This window comes from Tenebrio molitor, chromosome 3 (genome assembly GCF_963966145.1).
Source record: "Tenebrio molitor chromosome 3, icTenMoli1.1, whole genome shotgun sequence".
NCBI lineage: Eukaryota > Metazoa > Arthropoda > Insecta > Coleoptera > Tenebrionidae > Tenebrio > Tenebrio molitor.
Window position 1 is genome coordinate 18940391 of NC_091048.1, and position 18541 is coordinate 18958931.

The window sequence follows — 18541 nt, forward strand, 5'->3', positions numbered from 1 at the left end:
GTAATATAATAAATAAATATAAAAATGACTTTTACTTTTACGGCCGTCGTCAAGGCAACGGCTGCGAAATTCAATTTCGCGGCCTGTTGTACGCACGCGAAGTGCCCATTTCGCGTACGGTTGCACACAAAAAATATTGTGGATTGAGTTAAATTCTAGTTGAAATACTTCTTTGTCATTTAATGAAATACATATTTGTAGAACAAAATGTTAAGGAAATGTTGGAAAGGAATAATGGTTTCATTTGATATTACAATGAACACATAAATATGGAGAAATGGAGCAATAGCGATAATGAATTAACATAGAAAAAGGACAGCCAGTAGTAAACGATAAGTTACAAAGCAGTAAATGAAAAAACAATTTGTTAAAACTAACCGCAATGAAAGCAACTTTCTATTTACGGGCAGAAATAGTAGATTAGAGTAGAAGTGAGTCTTTTTGTGCTAATCCCAGAGATTGATGACCAAGACCTCCAGTAAAATAACAATTTTAAAATTTTAAGGCACCAGTAATTCTTAGTTCTCTTGTTGCTATATTATTAGTACTTGAAGGTTCGATAATATTAGTAAAATCTACTAAAGTCTAACTTTTACTTTTTAGCGTTGAACGACCATCTTGCTATTTTTGATTTTGACATCTGTCATCCATGCACACGGGTGACTCGTGTTACACCACAGTGGCACCGGTTAATGATATTGGGTAATAATTTCGTTATTTTGCTTTTTTAGAGGCTTCTTTTTTAATAGGGATAATTTAATAATTATTAAATATTTCGTGTAATTATTGATAAATAAATCATGAGAAATGCTTCAAACTCGGCTTCAAATGACCTTACATTTTCTCCTTGGACAACTCCTAGGATTTGAAGTGTTTCAAGTCCGGTTACAAAAAAAAGTCAACACAACAAGCAAGGTTTACCATCGTTACAAGTAGAATGGGTAACAACAAAAATATAATTATGTTTAGAGATATACCATAATATATGTATTAGATTTTTTGCATGTGACAATAAGCTGCAGTGCTTCCACGAAAAGAAGAGATAATCTTTATCACAAAAATGTACAACTATGTAATAAAAAAAAAACAAACAATTTTTAAGAGATGTGAAATAAAGTTCAAAGGACAAGCAGAAGATCTGACTTCAACCTATATAAAATAATTAATAACAAAAACTAACAAAGGAAAAAAGAAAATACTGTTACTGAAAATGTAAGAAAACAAACATTACAATTTTATTTTCATGCTCCATTAGGAAATGGATAGAATCGAAAAAAATCATGTCCGAGATAAGATAAAAATTCTGGTTGTTCTATACTCAAAACATAAAAAAGTGATTTTCCGCGTGAGGATTATGGGGACGTCTGTGTGTTTGTCTGTGGAATTTTCTGTCATTCACGGTAATTTTTGCAAAAGTGCACCGATTCGGTTTTTTTTTGTACAAAATTGAGTGTGGAACAAAATGATCTTCATCTACACTGCTCCCAGAAATTAACGCATCACTTTGGAAAATGTGAAAATAGTTGATGGTTATAAATAAATGACAATAAATCAGTTCTTATTCAGAAGTGTTTTAAATTGAAGAGTTTTATAAAAAAAGAAAAATTATCACAACTGCTTTTACAAAATAAACTAGAGAAAATGGCTCAGTAGCGTATATTTCCACCAGCAGCTTCACACCGTTGACCCATGCTGTTAATACTGGACAGGACATCTGCTTGGTCCTGATTGTCCCAAATTGCGATTATCTGCTCACCAAGTTCACCCAGCCTAGCTGGAGGTGGCTGAGGAGCCTGGAGTCGTCGCCCCATCATGTCCCACACATTTTCCATCGGGTTAATGTCCTGACTCCTTGCTGGCCATTGGATAGAAGCAATACCGACTTCGTCCAGATACTCGGACATAATTCTGACACTGTGTGGTCTTGCATTATGATGCTGGAAGACGAAATTATCGCCGATAAATGGGGCAAATGGTACCACATATTGTTCCAGGATATCTGTTAATTAAACTGTGCTACTCACTGTCTCTCTGGGAAAACCATGCAAATCGGTACGAGCCGTAGAACATACACCGTCTCAAAACATAACCGAGCCACCTCCGTAAGGCTACCTTCCAAGAATATTGCATTGGGATAGCGTTCATTGGGTCGTCGAATTACCCTTACACGTCTGTCAGATGACTCTAAGCAAAATCTGAATTCATCTGAGAACAGTACTTGTGTCCATTCATGATCATTCCGTCTGGCATGGTTTTCGGCAAACTACAGACGTGCTTATTGATGAGCTGCTGTTAATAAGAGGCCAGTTCGAACGTTAGTTCCTCGGGCTCGGCATTTGCAGACGTCGGGTATTGTTGAAGCGTTGCCCGATGTCTTCCTTGTCCAGGACACCTAACATGGTTTCCAGTCTCCCTGTAACGTTGCATGACCCGAGAAATGGTAGATTTCGAAAAACCAAACCTTTACACTAGCGCAGGATGGGAATATCTTTCGCCCGCTAATGTAGCCACTTCAACGCACTCATCACGGCTGAAATTGCGAGAAACTCGGTTCATTATGACAAAAACCTGATTTTTTACAAATCGTGCGATCGAAAATAAAAAAAATCGAGATGGCCATGATTAATACACTTTAGAGTGGTATATAAGAGAAAGTAGGCTCGATCGTGGTTCCTAGGGGAGTTAGATTTGAGTTGGCAACCTGGTTTTCACAAAATTTGTAAAGGTAATTCAAGCAAATTTAAATAGTTAACATAATATTTATAAACGGACATAACGACAATTTTGACAATAAAAGTGCAGCCAATTATCTGAATTATCAATCGAAAAACGCCCCTAGGAACCAGGGTGGAGCCAACTCTCTTTAATATACTAATTTTAATACACTTCAGTTGGCAGCATGTAAAAATTGTATCAAATGTCATCAGATGTGATTAATTACAATAGTAACTATCATTCGGACTTTCAAGGCACTTACTATTGGGGACAAAATACGTCATTTTTCTGTCACTTCAAAACAGATTAATGTAAACCAAGCATTAACGTCAAGTCAACATTGATGACAATTTCAAATTATTGACTTTTCTCTTGTCAAAAATATGGGACCTTCCACCATTCAAAAATTTAGAATCGTCTCCCTTGCTTCTGAGGGATTGTCCATGGGCCAAATTGCCTTGTGGAAACCTTTTCAATTTTTCCTCCTTGGAATTTCTCATTCAGTGGTCCATTTTTCGGTATTTAACATTTCGCAATGATGAGTTTGACAGCGACTGTGGTTGACAGTAGTAAAAAATAAGGTTAACCGTCCTAATGCTTGCTTTACAACTTTATGTCAATCAACTGACTTTGACGACCAAAGTAATTTGTCCCCAATAGTACCAACAACTTGCCTTGATTATTTTGTTTTTCCATACCTGAAAAACATCGTGTTCAAAAACAGGCCTGGCATAATTCCCGAATTAATGCAAGTAATTACTGATAACTGCAATTTAATTGATGTCCAAACTTTGCGAAGGTAATTTGAAAACATGAAGCGAAGAGAGTAGCATTATGTTTGGAAGCTGAAGGCAGACATTTCGAACATTTACTCTAGTAAATACGATTGGAGCTCCTCATGATTCTTTTACAACCGATAGGTCACACATAATGCACACCTTTATGAAAATCAAGATTTCAACGTTCTCAAAATCACTAACCTAACTTTTAAGACTGACATCTGATAATTGAAATTTTAACGAATTGCCAACTGAAATTTTTGGTCACAGCCAACTAATATTTTTTTCGATCTCACGGTACAAATTATGATACAGTTCGATCAAAAAGGACAACCGTTTACTGTACGTGTTAACACGTTATCTTTTAATATGGCTTTTTTGACAATAAACAAGCAGAGACAAGCTATCTACGAGTATTTTAGTTTTTGCACGTACTTTTTTTAACAAATCATAGCATTCGTGTTTAGAAATTTTTGTTGATTTTTCGATTATTCCAAAAAATATTAGTGATGCGTTAATTTCTGGGAACAGTGTAGATTACCCTTGTAAAAATACGACGTGCCGTTCTACGAAAAAAATAAAGGCAGTACCCCAATCTCAAAATATACATCAAAACTCCAATGTGATTTGTTGCGAAAAGATGAGATTGGAAATACGCCCCAATAATGAAAGTGTTTTCTTGCATGGTATACATTTTAATCGTTTGTTAATTCAATTCAATAAATTGTAATAATTGTCAATTTGATTGATAACATTTATTGACAGAAACTATATAGCTACGCAACAGTAGAGCGGTGCAGGAAAATTTACATGTGAAAAAATTCCAAAGCTAACTACATATGTACATAGATGATAATCATTTTGTTCCATACTGTATTTGGCTCCATAGGTGTTCCAGCCCCATGAATTTTGTTGCCAATTGCACTGGTGGTTTTGAAATTCTACGCAATTTTATGCAATTTATTTTGTTTGCCTGCACTTCTGGAAAAATGCATCGATTGGAATAGTCCTTTGTGGAAAATGCGTGTTTTAGTAAGAATTCAGGACGTATTAAGTTTGATACAAGTCGGATTCTCTGTTTTGAAAATATGCGCAATTTTGTAAATATCGGTTGTTTAAACAAAAATCTGATCAAGAGTTCCCAAATTCTTCAGCTCAATTTGTGATTAAATGTTTTTTTTTCTCATTTTCCGCTCTATTCCTATTAGAAGAATAAATTTTTCCACACTAACTGATATCTAATTCAAAATGGTTTATTGAACTGAAAAAAAAAAATGACAAAACGGATCAAAGATCAGCGATGAGTGATCGTTACCACGGTTTGTCATTTTTGTTAAAATGCAACAGTATTATGCTGAACAGGCATTTCGGACATTTAAAAAAATATTCTTCACCAGATTTACATTTAGACATTTAATATTTAATGTCTACAGACGTTCGAGTATCGTAAACGGGATTTCTGGCAAATTCTACTAATTTGTTTTCTATTAAAAATTATTTGCGACTAGATTTGAATACGAAACTGAACTCGTCAATTAAGAAAAGAAGAAAATTAAAACGAGTGGGAGTACATATACTAAAAATACACAGTCACACGTTGTTGTACAGGTCAGTTAAGAGATAAATTAATAACGTAATATTAATGTTTGGATGATTCAGAAAGTATACACAAACCCTTGTTTACTAAAATGTTTTTAGATTATTTCTGAATAGGCGATATTTCTGCCTTTTGGTTCCACACAGGAAAGTCATTGAAAACAGGAACGTAAAGATAGTTTCTGGTGTAATGTTTTCGAGCTGCTATGAATCTCAAGTTATTTTTAAATCTAGTTTCATTCATCATTATTTATCAAGCTTTTAATATCTTGCGAGGAAATAGTTTAATTTAATTTCATGAGATTAGAAAACTGATTGGTGATCAGTAGGAATTTAAAGGAAAGGGAGCGGATAAAATGAATCTACCTCTGGAGACACAAAGTCGAAACGAAGGTCTGAAGAGCAATTTCAAATTCAAACCGTGTCAAGAGAAATTAGGAAATTGTAATATATTTTTAAATCGTGTTTAAATTAACTGTTTGAAACAATTTTTTATTAAAGAGATAAATAGCGTAGGTGGAAAAATGAAGTTAAATTGGTATAAGGTTGTGTGGGAGGTTCAAAGAATATGTTGAGCAATAAAATTAAATAAATAAAATCTTTATAAGACAAAGTTCTTTGCATAACTTCAAAAGTGTAGGTCAAATACTTTGTGTTTTCTTAAAAACTCAAAGCATTTTTGCTCACAGATGACAACACACAAACAAACGGAAGAATCTATGTATATCCTGGATTATAACGTATTTGAGCCTCCTATTGAATTAAAAAAAATCTCAGCAATTAGTATTATAATACATTTATTAATTATTATTTATGAGCAATTCATGTTTCTAAAATTGAAATACATGTATGTTTGTTATTTGACTAAACATTCTTTAAACACACTACGAGCTTTGTTTTTGGACAATATTCTTCTATAGAGTGACAAAGTGCTAAAGAGTTTTTAGATTCTCCTAGTCTATGAAGTCACGATTTTTTACCTTTTCTCTTTAAGATGAAAATTACGAGTATTATATTTTCTCTGGATATATATCACTAATTTAACATCTTAAATAGCGTAGTCTGGAAGTTAATACTAATATACTACGGAGCTACTATTTAAACTGGACGTGAGGGAAGCTTTTCAGCAATCGTGATCTTTCTTAAAACCTCCTCCAGAGAGATATAATGTGCAATGTATCATATTTACAGGAGGCACATAGCCAATATAAATTTAATAAAAATTACTGAACGATAGGAAAAACGAGTTTGTTTAATTCTAAGGTCCAGTTCAGTACAGACGTCATCTTTAGCCTTTTTGAATCAAAGAAATACTTTGCATTTCTTACGTAATGGTGCCGAATATTTCACAAAATCGTGTCGTGAAAATGTATGTACGTAATATGATTCCCATGAAGATATCCATCTTGACATGAAATACTACGAGCTCGCATGCACAAGTTTAAATTTTAAATTTAGAAGGAAAATTGATTCATTAAAGTGTTACACTTCGACGTAAAAAAGCGACTTGGCTTTTTATAGCTTAGGAAAAAATTATCTCCAAGTTCGTTATCAGAACACGACTTAATTAGTGTAATTATTAGCCTACAGATACAATACTGGTTGTCACTTATACTACACCTGGGTCTATTATTAATAGCTTTTATATTTACCAACTTCACGTACTACAACGCCATTTAATTTTACACGACAGCAGCCACATTGCGCAATATTGTTTCCTTTGAAAAACCTTCTACTCAAGTATACTCGCCGATCAATTTTTTCCTCAAATTACAGGATCGTTAACGATCCGTGTTATTGACGTGTTCGTTCGCAAAACATTTTTCCACCGTTTAACCCTACAGTTTCGGGAAAGCGGGGGCACACAAACACAAACATCCCTTTTCTTACTTACCCAGCGTCCGATACGGGGTTGCAACGAAAAAAATCAAACATTTTTCACCGAAAAAATGCATAAAACAACACCAGTTCGCAGTACAGACAAACTGCAGCTATGCAGTTTTGCCAAGCATGCGCGGACTCGTCCGAACCTACCGCAGTTTTAGTTTTCCTAGACTTGAGCGTTTTTCAACTTTGATTTGATTTATTCTCGAGGGAGAATTCGATTTATCGAAAATAATTCATTTACGAGGTGGTGATTTACGCCGCGGTTATTGTGATACAGCGCAAGAGGACTCGCGAATCGGAAAAAATCAAAAACTGCACTTCCGGCCGTCCGGCTTTGTCTGCCGATTGGATGAGGCCTATCAAATTCCGTTATCAATTATGAATTATTAATTTCGAATTTTCATTCAAATCAGTTCCTGTCGCGGCGCGATCGGATATGTAAAAAACACGAAACCGCTAATTATCACACCTCTTTCCTTTTACGGTGATTATTTTAACCGTTTACCAATTATGTATCTATTTTTTATTGTCCAGTAGAATCCGCATCAACAACAGTTTTTTCTTATTGGGGTTCTCCAATGAAAGAATGGACAAATTTTGTCTCGGTCTTAATTTGAGAAATTTGCATTTTAAACTAAACCGGATGTGACTCGCTTAAATAATGTGTAAAAACCATACTTAAGCGGACTTGGCGTATTTTCATTAAGTAAAATTTTAATTTGTCTGTCTAATTATGGCTAGTGGTGTCTGTACTGCTGTTGGTCGAAAATCTAGACGCACAAGCCTTTCATAATTTGATCAATTTATCAAGTCCAGGAAATCTTGTTCTTCACCTGCCCTTCCACGACAACACATTTTATCGAACTTTTAACAGGCAACGAATCCGTTGTCCTACATTAGTGACAGGTGCCGAATTATTCGCAGGTGCCTTAATTGAGGTTGTTATTAATTAATGAACCGTACCGTGTCTGATGGCCGCCAGTAATTGAGATTATTTTGAGATTTTGCCGTTGAAAGAGAAAGAAGGGGATCGAGCGAACGGAAATGCCAGCGAGCCGCAGTAATGTGACGATTTCCGGTTTTAAAACTCTACATGGACCAAACGGTATCGTGGGCATTTCCGTTGTTCTTGTTCGAAAGCGTTGGCTCATCTCATGTATGAAGATGCAAAGGAGGCGGTCGAAGTCTCCGTAAAAAATCAACAATGAACAAGTCGCTCTCGATAAAAGGTAATGCAAGAGTAGACATGAGTTTTTTAATCCGTCTGCTCCAAGAATTAAACGTAATAAAGTCATTTACGTCAATTCACCTTAATAACACAAAACTTCACGCTATTTAAGAGTCAAGTAAATTGGAATTACTAAATTGAAAGGAAAGTACTTAGAGATCGTTTGTACAAGCGATATTTCAAGGATTCAGAAAGGTCCTTGAACTTCAACGGCTCGCGTATTGACCTTTGGGTTGGACTTTTTGAGCTTGAAAATTCAAAATAAAACGAACAATTCATAACTTCCTCATAAAAAGTAACAAATAAAAAGATAGTATGGAATAATACGCGTCAATAAAATTGTTATTTTCCCTAAAATGCATCCCATATCACAATTTTTCCCTAACAACTGTTTCGGGCCCTTGACATTTCTTCTGGCACCAAACAATGAATTACTTTTTAACAATCTTTACTAAAAACCATCAAATTTAATGGATCTAGTTCACATTAATTTATTAACACGTTATCGACGACAACAGCAGTTCATATTAAATAATTAATTATTCGATTAAATATTCTAGGTTATAGTATATTATGCAACAAGATTTATAAACGGCACTTTAGACACGAGTTTTATTAGGCACGAGCGGAGTGTCTAGACTAGAGAAGTTTATAAACGAGTTGCATACTATACTTTTTCTGCGACCAAATGAACAATGCAGATATAACACGTAACTTCTTTATTCAACATTAATTTAAACATAAAATTCCAACCTGATAAACTTCAATTGACAAATGACAATTAACTTCATTTTGAGTGTCACATGATTTTTGCTATTAAAAAAACCAGAGCGTGACTAAAAAGCCCGTTGCTAACTTCACCTCGACTAAAGCACACAAAGTCATAGCTTGTCAAGGTGTATTTAAAGATCACTTAGCGTCATGGAAACATATGCGATAAATGACGTTTAAAACATAGGATTTTTTTTGTTCGACCCTGTCAGAATTTGAGAATTTTATCCTGTGTAAGCGGATTTTGATAAATGTCACAATTTGTCAAAACGAAACGTCAAGCTAATTTTAAAGATTTTAAGTGTCGAACAAAAAACGTATTCAACTCATGCCAAAAAAGCCCAATTTACACACGAACTCGTTAAATAATAGTATACAACAAATTTTATAAGAGTTGATTTGGCGCACGAGTCACAGGTGTAGAAAACGAGCCGTAGGGGAGTTTTCTATGGGACGAGTGCGTCAATGCCCGTATAAAACGATTGTTATTTTTTCGAATTTGCACCCTTTTTTAATTTTTAAATAAAAAAATTAAATTTTCAAATTCTAGAGAATTTTGTATTAATTGGTAATTCAAGGTAACGGATGCAACTACTATTTTAACTACTTTTATTTGAGAAGTATGTATGTACATATAAGTAAAATGTTTCATACTTGGCATTATTTCTTTTTCGCCAACTGGTTTGATTGTTTTAAACGGTTTACATTTTGAACACAAAATTTAGTGTGGATTAAGTATTATGGAATGGTTGGATTGTTTGGGTATTTACACAATTACGATAATCTGTCAGATGGAATGCAAACAATAATCGATTGAATTTGAAAAAAAATGCTCATATGAATATGTATTTCATTCATCAGAGCAATGCGAAGTAACCCGTATAATGTGTTTATAGAAAAAAATTATCAGCACATTTGCGAATCATGTAAATTAAATAATGGATAGAGTAATACACTGGGTGTTCGTGTGCAATTTTCGGACACTCGGTGTGTACTAGTGTGATAACACACAAATTGATGAGATTTCTATATTATATTACGTTGGTACTATGTTGCACCCATAGTCCGTATAATCGTGTCAAAAATAAATTACTCCCTAGGATTTAGGGATATTCGTTACCAGGTTGCCATAAATTTGATTAGGTTGGAGGGTATGTTTCTGGTGACAAACAAAAGATATCGCAACCATATAAAAAATGTAAGGCTCTATTTTTCGCTAAGTGAGAGATGTTTTTTCGTTTCATAATCAATTCTGGCGACATATTTAGTTGGACTTAATCTCTCAATTTATAGTAACCAACCTTACACACAACATGAAAAACGTTATTTCCCTAAAGTTCGAATTCTAGGGAGTAATTTATTTTTGACACAATTATACATTGCACGTTTTTAAATTCTAGTTCCAAAACATAACACAGTGGAAAATACTTAACTCTCAATTGTTTCACGTTATTTAGAAAACTGTTGTAGCCTTGCAGATTAATTCCCGCCGCACTTGTCTCTGTGTCTGTCTTCTGTCAAAAAACGTGCAATCTATCAGCGTACGGAGTATCTATACAAGTGTAAGTGTATCGTGGTTGCACCTACAAGATGTTTCAAAAAATATCACAACTGTGATCAAAAGATTATGCCTACAGCCCAGATTTGGCACCTAAATTATAAAAGCTTGAAACTTGAGGGGACGCTGATTTTCTTCGGATGAATACCTGAAAGAAGCGGTGGAGGAATTTTTTGAGTGTAACCGTTAATGGATCATATATTGAAAAATAAAATATTACTTTTCTCTCAATTCTTCTCCTCCATAGCTAGACAGATAATATAAAAATCTCCTTGCGTACATTTAAGAACTTTATGTTTAGCTCAAAAATTATAGCAATCAAGCTGATTTCTTTTATGGTTAATAGTAAATAGAAATAGGTATGTAAATAGATTCTTCATCTTCTTTTCAAAATCGTTGAACTTATTCAGGACGAAATGGCTGATTTAATTTATTTTATAGAATAATGTAGATTACTAATTCTGTACTAAACCCTAGGTATACAATATTATGAGAAATTTTTTGCCAGAACTTTATTAACCTAAACAATGCAAAACAATGCAAAAGTGTGAAATGAGGCAGAGTAAAATATGAGTGGCTAATAATTATTAATTATTATATTTTAAAAATCTAAGCTTAACTAATTGAGGTAGATGTAAGCCTCGAATAATATTTCAAATTGTTTGAATAATGAAAATGTAATATGAAAAAGAAGTATGTTCATAGTAATTCGACCGACAATGAGATAAAACTAAGAATTCATATAAAACTTGAATTAAAAATAAAATGAAAAATTGCCTCTTGGTAAGGCGAATTTCAAATAAAAATGATCTTCATGAAAACAATTTCATATAAGTTGGTAATTAATACATCTGACAATAATAATAATAAAGAGCATAAAACAGAACTTGGCAATAACACAAATGCAATTGCATAGCCTAAGGGAGTCCGTTTCGGCTCAGGGACGCGAGGGTTGCGGGTTCAATTCCGACCCAGGGCGAAAAAAAAAAAAGGCTATATTCTGTCTCGTGATTCGGAAGTCACGTTAAGCCATTGGTCCCGGTCTATTGAGTTGGTCATTATGCCCCTCATAGATTTGTAAACCAGTCCTAGACTGTGTAACACATTTATAATAAAGAGCATAAAACAGAACTTGGCAATAACACAAATGCAATTGCAATAACATTTGTGATTTAATTGACGCCTGATTTGATACTTTAATTTTTGGTATTACAGAAATACAGGATGAAATTAATTTTAGTTGATAACAAACAAAAAGCATATGACTAATAGTGTCAGTGACTTTCGAAGGGTCTAATAACACTAGAATACTAATAAGATTATGATTTGTACGAGATCTATTACTGTCAACAACATTCATAAATCGTATTATGAATTTTACAAAACTCAGTTTGACAATCTGAGATTACGCTATTTATCATAAAGTTTGTTTAAAAATGTTTAGCGAATTTATCACTGAAACTGGAGTTTCTTCATACACATGCGAGGAATTCATACATACATAAAATTATTTGTCAATACCATGATCATATAATATGTATAGCCACAGTCCATTGATTAATATTATATAAAAAAAAAAAAACGAATTGTAGTTTTTAAAATTCAACGGAAGCTTCAATAATTTAAATGATAGTATTAGACAGGGGTGGTTCATCGTTTTTTGTTCGTGACAGAGAAACTGTTGGTTGACAACTGTTTAAATGCGTTTGGTTGGTGCCTCTTTTTGTGTTTAAGAAGTCAATTGTCCAGTAAAACATATATTTTTTTAATGGAAAACATCTAGTAAGTATGTACTTCTGTAAAAATAATTGTCGCCTTGTCGCTACAAAAGATTCATAATCATAAGGATCGAGTGAAGAATTATAGTCAAATACGCATTTTCATAATGAGCGGTCAAAAGCTGGTCCAGAGATTTTAAATTTGGCCTAGAAAATTGTGAACATGCACCTCAGGATTATTCTGATAAATGGAAGCATGATTGTCCACGATAGATGAGTCAAAGTAAAATTTATAGCAGTTAGAGGTAAGCTTTTCTGAATATACAAAAAAAAATCTCATTATGAATTTGATTTAAAAAAGGTGGTTGCTCAAAGGGTACAAACAATACCCCCGATCATAAAGGCATTCCACAACTGAGCTAAGTCAAATTTAGCATTATTAATCACCACTCCAATGGATTTCCTGAAACATGTTCCGATTGATCAAAACGACAACATATGGAGTGAAGACATGAGGGTTCAACCACCTCTTGGAGAATTTCGTGAAATTACTTCAGCAGGAAAAGTTATGGCGTCGGGTTTTTGAAGTGCTTTTTATTTACCTAGTGCTTTGACTATTTACCAGGGGCGCAGAGAACAGAGTATGTAGTATAATTCGTTCTCAGAATAAGAGATAAGAAGATTATGAAAAATTATTTTCAAAATACGAGATGCTACCTAGAATAAGAACTCATCAGCACAACGCTTCGACTCATAAGGGCTACATTTCCACGGCTGTTATTCTAATGTCGGTTCCGCAGTATTGAAGAGACAGATTCATCAGATCTAGTCCCCAGTGATTTCTCTTTAAGGCCTTCGTAGGTTTTTCGAATGATAAAGCAGTAATGACGAAGGTAAATGAGCGGTTAGAGGTAAAAACAAAAGAATGTTTTCTAAGAGCATCAACGCATTTGAACATCGTTATACCAAGTGAAATTGTTTGAACTTTCCTATCCCTTTGCTTTTATGGCAGTGGCAATAGATGATAAAGCACTCTTGTATTTAACTTATAACTTATGCTTAAAAAATTATTACGAGTATAAGTGATTGATAAGGCTTGTTCAATACATATTTGGGTGTTACTAAATCTCTAAAAACGGTTCACACAATTTAGTGATTTTTCATCCGCATCAAATGTTCCAAGGTAAACATGATAATGTCGATAACCTCTGGGGGTAATATAGCACTACTGGGCCGTATCCTTTTATTAGTAATTTTGTATCAACAGTTCTTCAGTTTTATTTATGTGATTATGCAGTTTTGGAAATAAGAAACTATTTGTCCGGTTCAAAATTTCGTTATTCTTGAAAATCTCTCCTTTCTTAGCAAAGTGTCGAGTAAGGTTATTCTCAAAATAATTCAGCAAATTTCCTTGTTGCATGCAAAACTTAATTTTTTGTCTGTCACGAGTATACGACAATTTTTAAAGTGGTGCATGAGCCAACTCATTTGCAGACCACCCACAACTCTGCAGCGCATGCAGCACTGCGACATTTGTTACATATTTTGAAAAAAAAAAACGTGAAGTTCGTTCGACATTGTTAAAACTCTTCAGTAATTTACTTTTTGTCGTTATTTACTCGGCGTAACTGGATTTGCTCATATTAATTACGTTTGTAATTAGTTGTTTTTTTTTTTTACAAAAGTCGTATTTCATTTACCGTAATTATTGTAATTGCGTAATACTAACTGCGACCCATAGTGCTAGTCTCGTACGTAACTACCAATTAAAACCGTGCTAAGTGATACCACGAAGTGTTCACCTTATTTTAATAAAGTTGTAGCAAATGTGGTTTTGAAAACTCTGCTATAGTTTGTCCAGTTGATTGGTTGACATAAAGATCACTAAATTCTAAGCAGAGAGAGAGTACTACCTAGAGTAAATGATTTATTTATTTACCTTCAAGGACTAACATTTTTTACCCTGAAATTATGCTCTAACTAAAGTATTCTACTGCATTTTGTTGGGTTACAAGTCCCAATCTCTCGCTGGACGGAGTATAGCACTGGAACCACTTTTTCATAATAAAAGCTGTTCACGAAAAATAATAAAATTTGAGTTTTTCTCTTTTTTCGGATTTGGACGTTAATTTACAACACAAAACGAGTGTAGGTAATTGATTAATTTTTGACAGGATAAACGTCAACATGGAAAAGAAGATATTTGATGCAAATTCTGTACTGGCTGAAATTTTTACAAAAATTAAGTGACGGACTAGTATTCATCTCTTGAGGTTTGTTAAACTTGAACGTAAATAATGACGAATGCATGACTTAAGTTCGTCGCGTAGATGCTACTAAATTAGACAATTGTATTTATTGTTATTACTTTGTTTACTATGTAGATATAAGTGACTGGTTGTTCTTCAGTACTTTAATCCGATTATTGGATAGTAAAATGTGGTAAATATCAATTTTATGAGTTGTTTGAAAAGTTCATGAAAAACGAAACTCTTGTCTTTGCATATATGGAATTTACGACATAATGTGCACATAACGGTTTTTAACGAGCAAGACAGTAATATAATTGCAAGATGCGACTTTTGGACCCATTCGGAATTTATTTTTTTGCAATAACTTAGGTATCTACTAGTTAAGACAAAATCTAATACATTTTTTGTTGTTGAAAAATTTCGAACACGAAGGAAATTGCAGTCTAAGACGGCATCCTTTTGTCAATAAACTCAAGAGTTTTTGTGCCCTCTTGTTTCTTCAAATCGGAAAAAAATTGCCAAAATTCATTTTGAATTTTTACTCAAAAAATTGGAAAATTTCTAAGCAATTCGTCCTAAGATTTATATTTCAATTAAATTACATTTTAGAAAAGGTTAATAATATTCAATCGCCACCGTTGCATCTCGCTACCTATGAAGCAGCCATTTTGGCAACAACTGTGACATTAGAAGCTACTGAAGCTAGCAAGCTTATTTATTGAATTAGTAATCCTGTACCGTATCTGGATTTAATTTAATATGTGCAGAATAGTCGCTAACAATTTGTAGGTCAGATTCAAAGCGATGAATCCATTAAAATCCAGGTCTTAATTTTTATAATTAACATGCTGGCTCGGACTAGACGTTTGGTCGTAATTTGAAACTTCCACGAAAGCAATGATTTACGCTACACATACAAATATTACAATTTTAATAAATCTTATTCATTAGTGGAAGGAAGTAGCTTTTGCTTAATTGGCATCTGTAGGTGAATTGGCATGATTAAAATATATTAATATTAAAAACTAATTCGGAACTACATGCAGCTACTTAGTAAAATATCTAAGGTAATTAAATATTAAATTTATTATCGGAACAGCGTTGGCTTTTAACACTGTTAATATGAATCTCCCACCACTTTCATTGAAATTCTGCCGGTTCAGAAATACTAACTACGCTTTCGTGGTGTTATTAAACCGGTAGGCATCATTTTTGATTTATTTTCCGCCATATTACAAGTATCATAAATTTTAAACGTACCAGATAGTACACAGAACAATGCCTTGTAAGTAGACTTTTAAACAAATTTATTTTGAGCCGCTGAAAACTGTAACAGCAATAAAATTCCACTACAATGTTGGATCACTTAATTACTTCCTTTCCACAGTGAGACGTAATCTTCTCTTCCCCACCTCACTTTTGATTATTTATTTATGAAAAAGTGCCGGTAAGTGGTGTCGTAACGGACCACCTGTGCATGTCTCAAGAAGACTACAAATACACGTGAAAACAAAACGTTCGTAATGTACAAAGCCGACTTCTGCAGACCAGTCTCTTTTTGCCCGCTTTCCGAAGGTTACTTAACCCAAATTAATTTGTTTTTCGACGAATTACAGTCAACACGAAATAAAGAAAAAAACCTCAGACAGATTGTTGATCTTATTTGATTTGGCAAGATTAAATTGTCATCACTTTTTTTTTACCGAGTCTAGACCATCATGATTTATTCGTGATGTTATTTGAGTTTGTAGAAACCAAAAGAAATTACAAAGCAACAAGACCAAAACGGAGGGGTCACGAAATTATGTTAATGAGAACCTGAACCACTTGAAAGGGTTATCGATTTATCGAGTTGAGGTGATAAATATCGCGAGTTATTTTCCATTCTGTATGTAGTTTTTTAAACGCCACCCTAATAAATTATCCAGCGGCGAGCGGAGGGCGCGGGGGGCGCACCCACCGGTAATTTTCGCCGGGGCTGTAATGATAATAATTTCGCAAGATATAAGGTAATTGTTGATTTTAAAACATGATTCATCTCAATTACGTTTATGCATTCACCCGTCTAGTCAGGCCAAGGATAAGCTGCTCGACAGGATCAATATATTATTTTCTAATTTTACACGAATTTCAGGCGACAAAAACACAGATTCGTCAAGATTACGTTTATTTACAGAGCAATCCTTACATTAACGCAATTCAACAATTCCATTTAATCAACATAAGCAGCGTCCACAAAGACGACAACACCAACAATGCTCACAATAAAATTAAACCTCTTCACTAACGATGATTGATGATTTCTCGATGGCGTAAAACGTAAGCTTCTTAGTTTTCTAATTGTTCCGAAAACGCATCTACGAGATCAAATCGGTCAATTTAATAAAATCACTTAAAAAGTACGTACTCGCAACCGCGGACTTATTTTTAAAACAAGTCATAACAAACGTAGAAAATATTTCTGTGCTGAAAATCTTGCAAAAATTTTGGCAGACGCACACACAACTAAATTTTTAGGTACTGTTATAACAGGGGACATAAATAACTGGATGACGATGAAACGCGGTTTTCATTCTTGTGGGAGCGGCGCGTTCGAAACTCCCGCCAAAATTGCTGCAACGAGAGTAACCCTGATGGGAATTCTAACGACCACAATCACCGAGTAAAAAAGCGATGTCATTTTTTTCTATTAAAAGGAGGTGCGGAGGGTCATCCGGTTTCATCAAATGCGGTGTCGTTACAGAGTTTTTTTTTAAAACACGCCACAGTTCCCACGAAAATACTCAAAATATTTCACTCCACACATTTAATGTCATTTTTGGTCTCAACACCGATTCGTTTCTTGGGGAATTACATAAAGACACATCACATCATTACCAAACAGGTACAAATATACAGTTTCTTTTTACGATAATGCTCACAGATACGTTAAAAATTGAGTCTAGTTAGTGATTCCTTCCAATTTAAAAAATGCCTTCCGGCGTTTTCCAAATTTACGGGAGGATTCCGCAATGATATTGTGCGCTTTTAAAAAATCAAATGCTGTTATCCGTTGGCCGAAAAAAGTTTCAATATTGAGCAATTAACACCGAATACGATTTCCGATCGGTGTCAATAAAACCAGTGGCGTCTCTCGGGAACAGAAGCGAGGGAGACGGCCCGACCCGTAGCAGGGGTCGGGTATGAAATGAAATGAAACTTTTGTTGTCCCCTTTCAAGGCCCCTATAACAATGATTGTCTTTCAAATTCGGCAGTTTCGCTTAATTAGTGATAAATTGAAAGATATCATTCACGCGGTGAATTCGCACCGTTCGGACAGAAATTGGGGAGCGCCATCGGGCTGTCCATTAATCTGTTGCTGGTTTGTTGGGGTGTCCTCAAAGGGATGCGGGTTGGGGCGGCGTCCACCTGAGACACGTCGGGTCGACTTCCTTGACCATCGTTCCCCGTTTCTTGACCCTGTCGATGTATTCGTCCAGGACGTCTTGCTTCTTCAGGATGATATGTTTTCCTTTCCAATATTTCATCATGCCGAGCGCCTGGAGCGTAGAAACGATATCGTACGAGTGTATCGCCATCTCTTGACTGATATCTTTGACTGATAACTGAGTGCTCGGTCCAGAACACAGGTACTCGAGCAAGACGTCTTTCCAATACGAACGATAAGAAATCAATCCCAAATCGCTGAGGGGCTTCTCGGGGGAGCCGATCTTTCCCTCGACTCTCGTCAGCAAGTAACCTGGAACAGAAAGAGAAGTTCTTGACCGAGAGCGATCTGGATTTTTAATTACAGACAAAGTACAGTCACGGTGTTAATTAGCACTAGAAAGTCGGCGTGGCAAATTCGTAACGCGCGCTCCACATCGGCTCGGTACTTGTTAATTTTTATCCCTAACCGTGCTGATTGCTATCGCTAATCACAAGTATAATGTGGGTGGGTGTTCCTCGGTATCACCTGCAGATTGTACTAATCAACGAAGAAACATTCCTGACGGAAATAATGGGCCACATTAGATCCGTAATAATACCCATTCTC

The 18541-nt window shown here is 34.7% G+C and overlaps 1 protein-coding gene and 1 long non-coding RNA gene across 3 annotated transcripts in view; both read right to left on the reverse strand.

The window, feature by feature from the left end:
• Window positions 1–531: 531 nt before the first annotated feature.
• Window positions 532–11096, reverse strand: LOC138127250 (uncharacterized). Its single transcript, XR_011158161.1, has 3 exons — window positions 6985–11096; window positions 2468–2530; window positions 532–2413 (listed from the first exon to the last, which is right to left on the reverse strand). It is a non-coding gene; the product is annotated as an uncharacterized lncRNA (long non-coding RNA).
• A 5558-nt stretch (window positions 11097–16654) lies between these two features.
• The window catches only part of chm (chameau), a 76701-nt gene continuing 74814 nt past the window's right edge, over window positions 16655–18541 (reverse strand). The window contains exon 4 of one of the 2 annotated variants that reach the window (XM_069043243.1): window positions 16655–18244. In XM_069043243.1, coding sequence (XP_068899344.1) covers window positions 17883–18244 — 362 coding nt within the window. In that variant the 3' untranslated portion in view covers window positions 16655–17882. The remainder of the gene's footprint in view (window positions 18245–18541) is intronic. The other variant, XM_069043244.1, reaches the window with a different exon arrangement.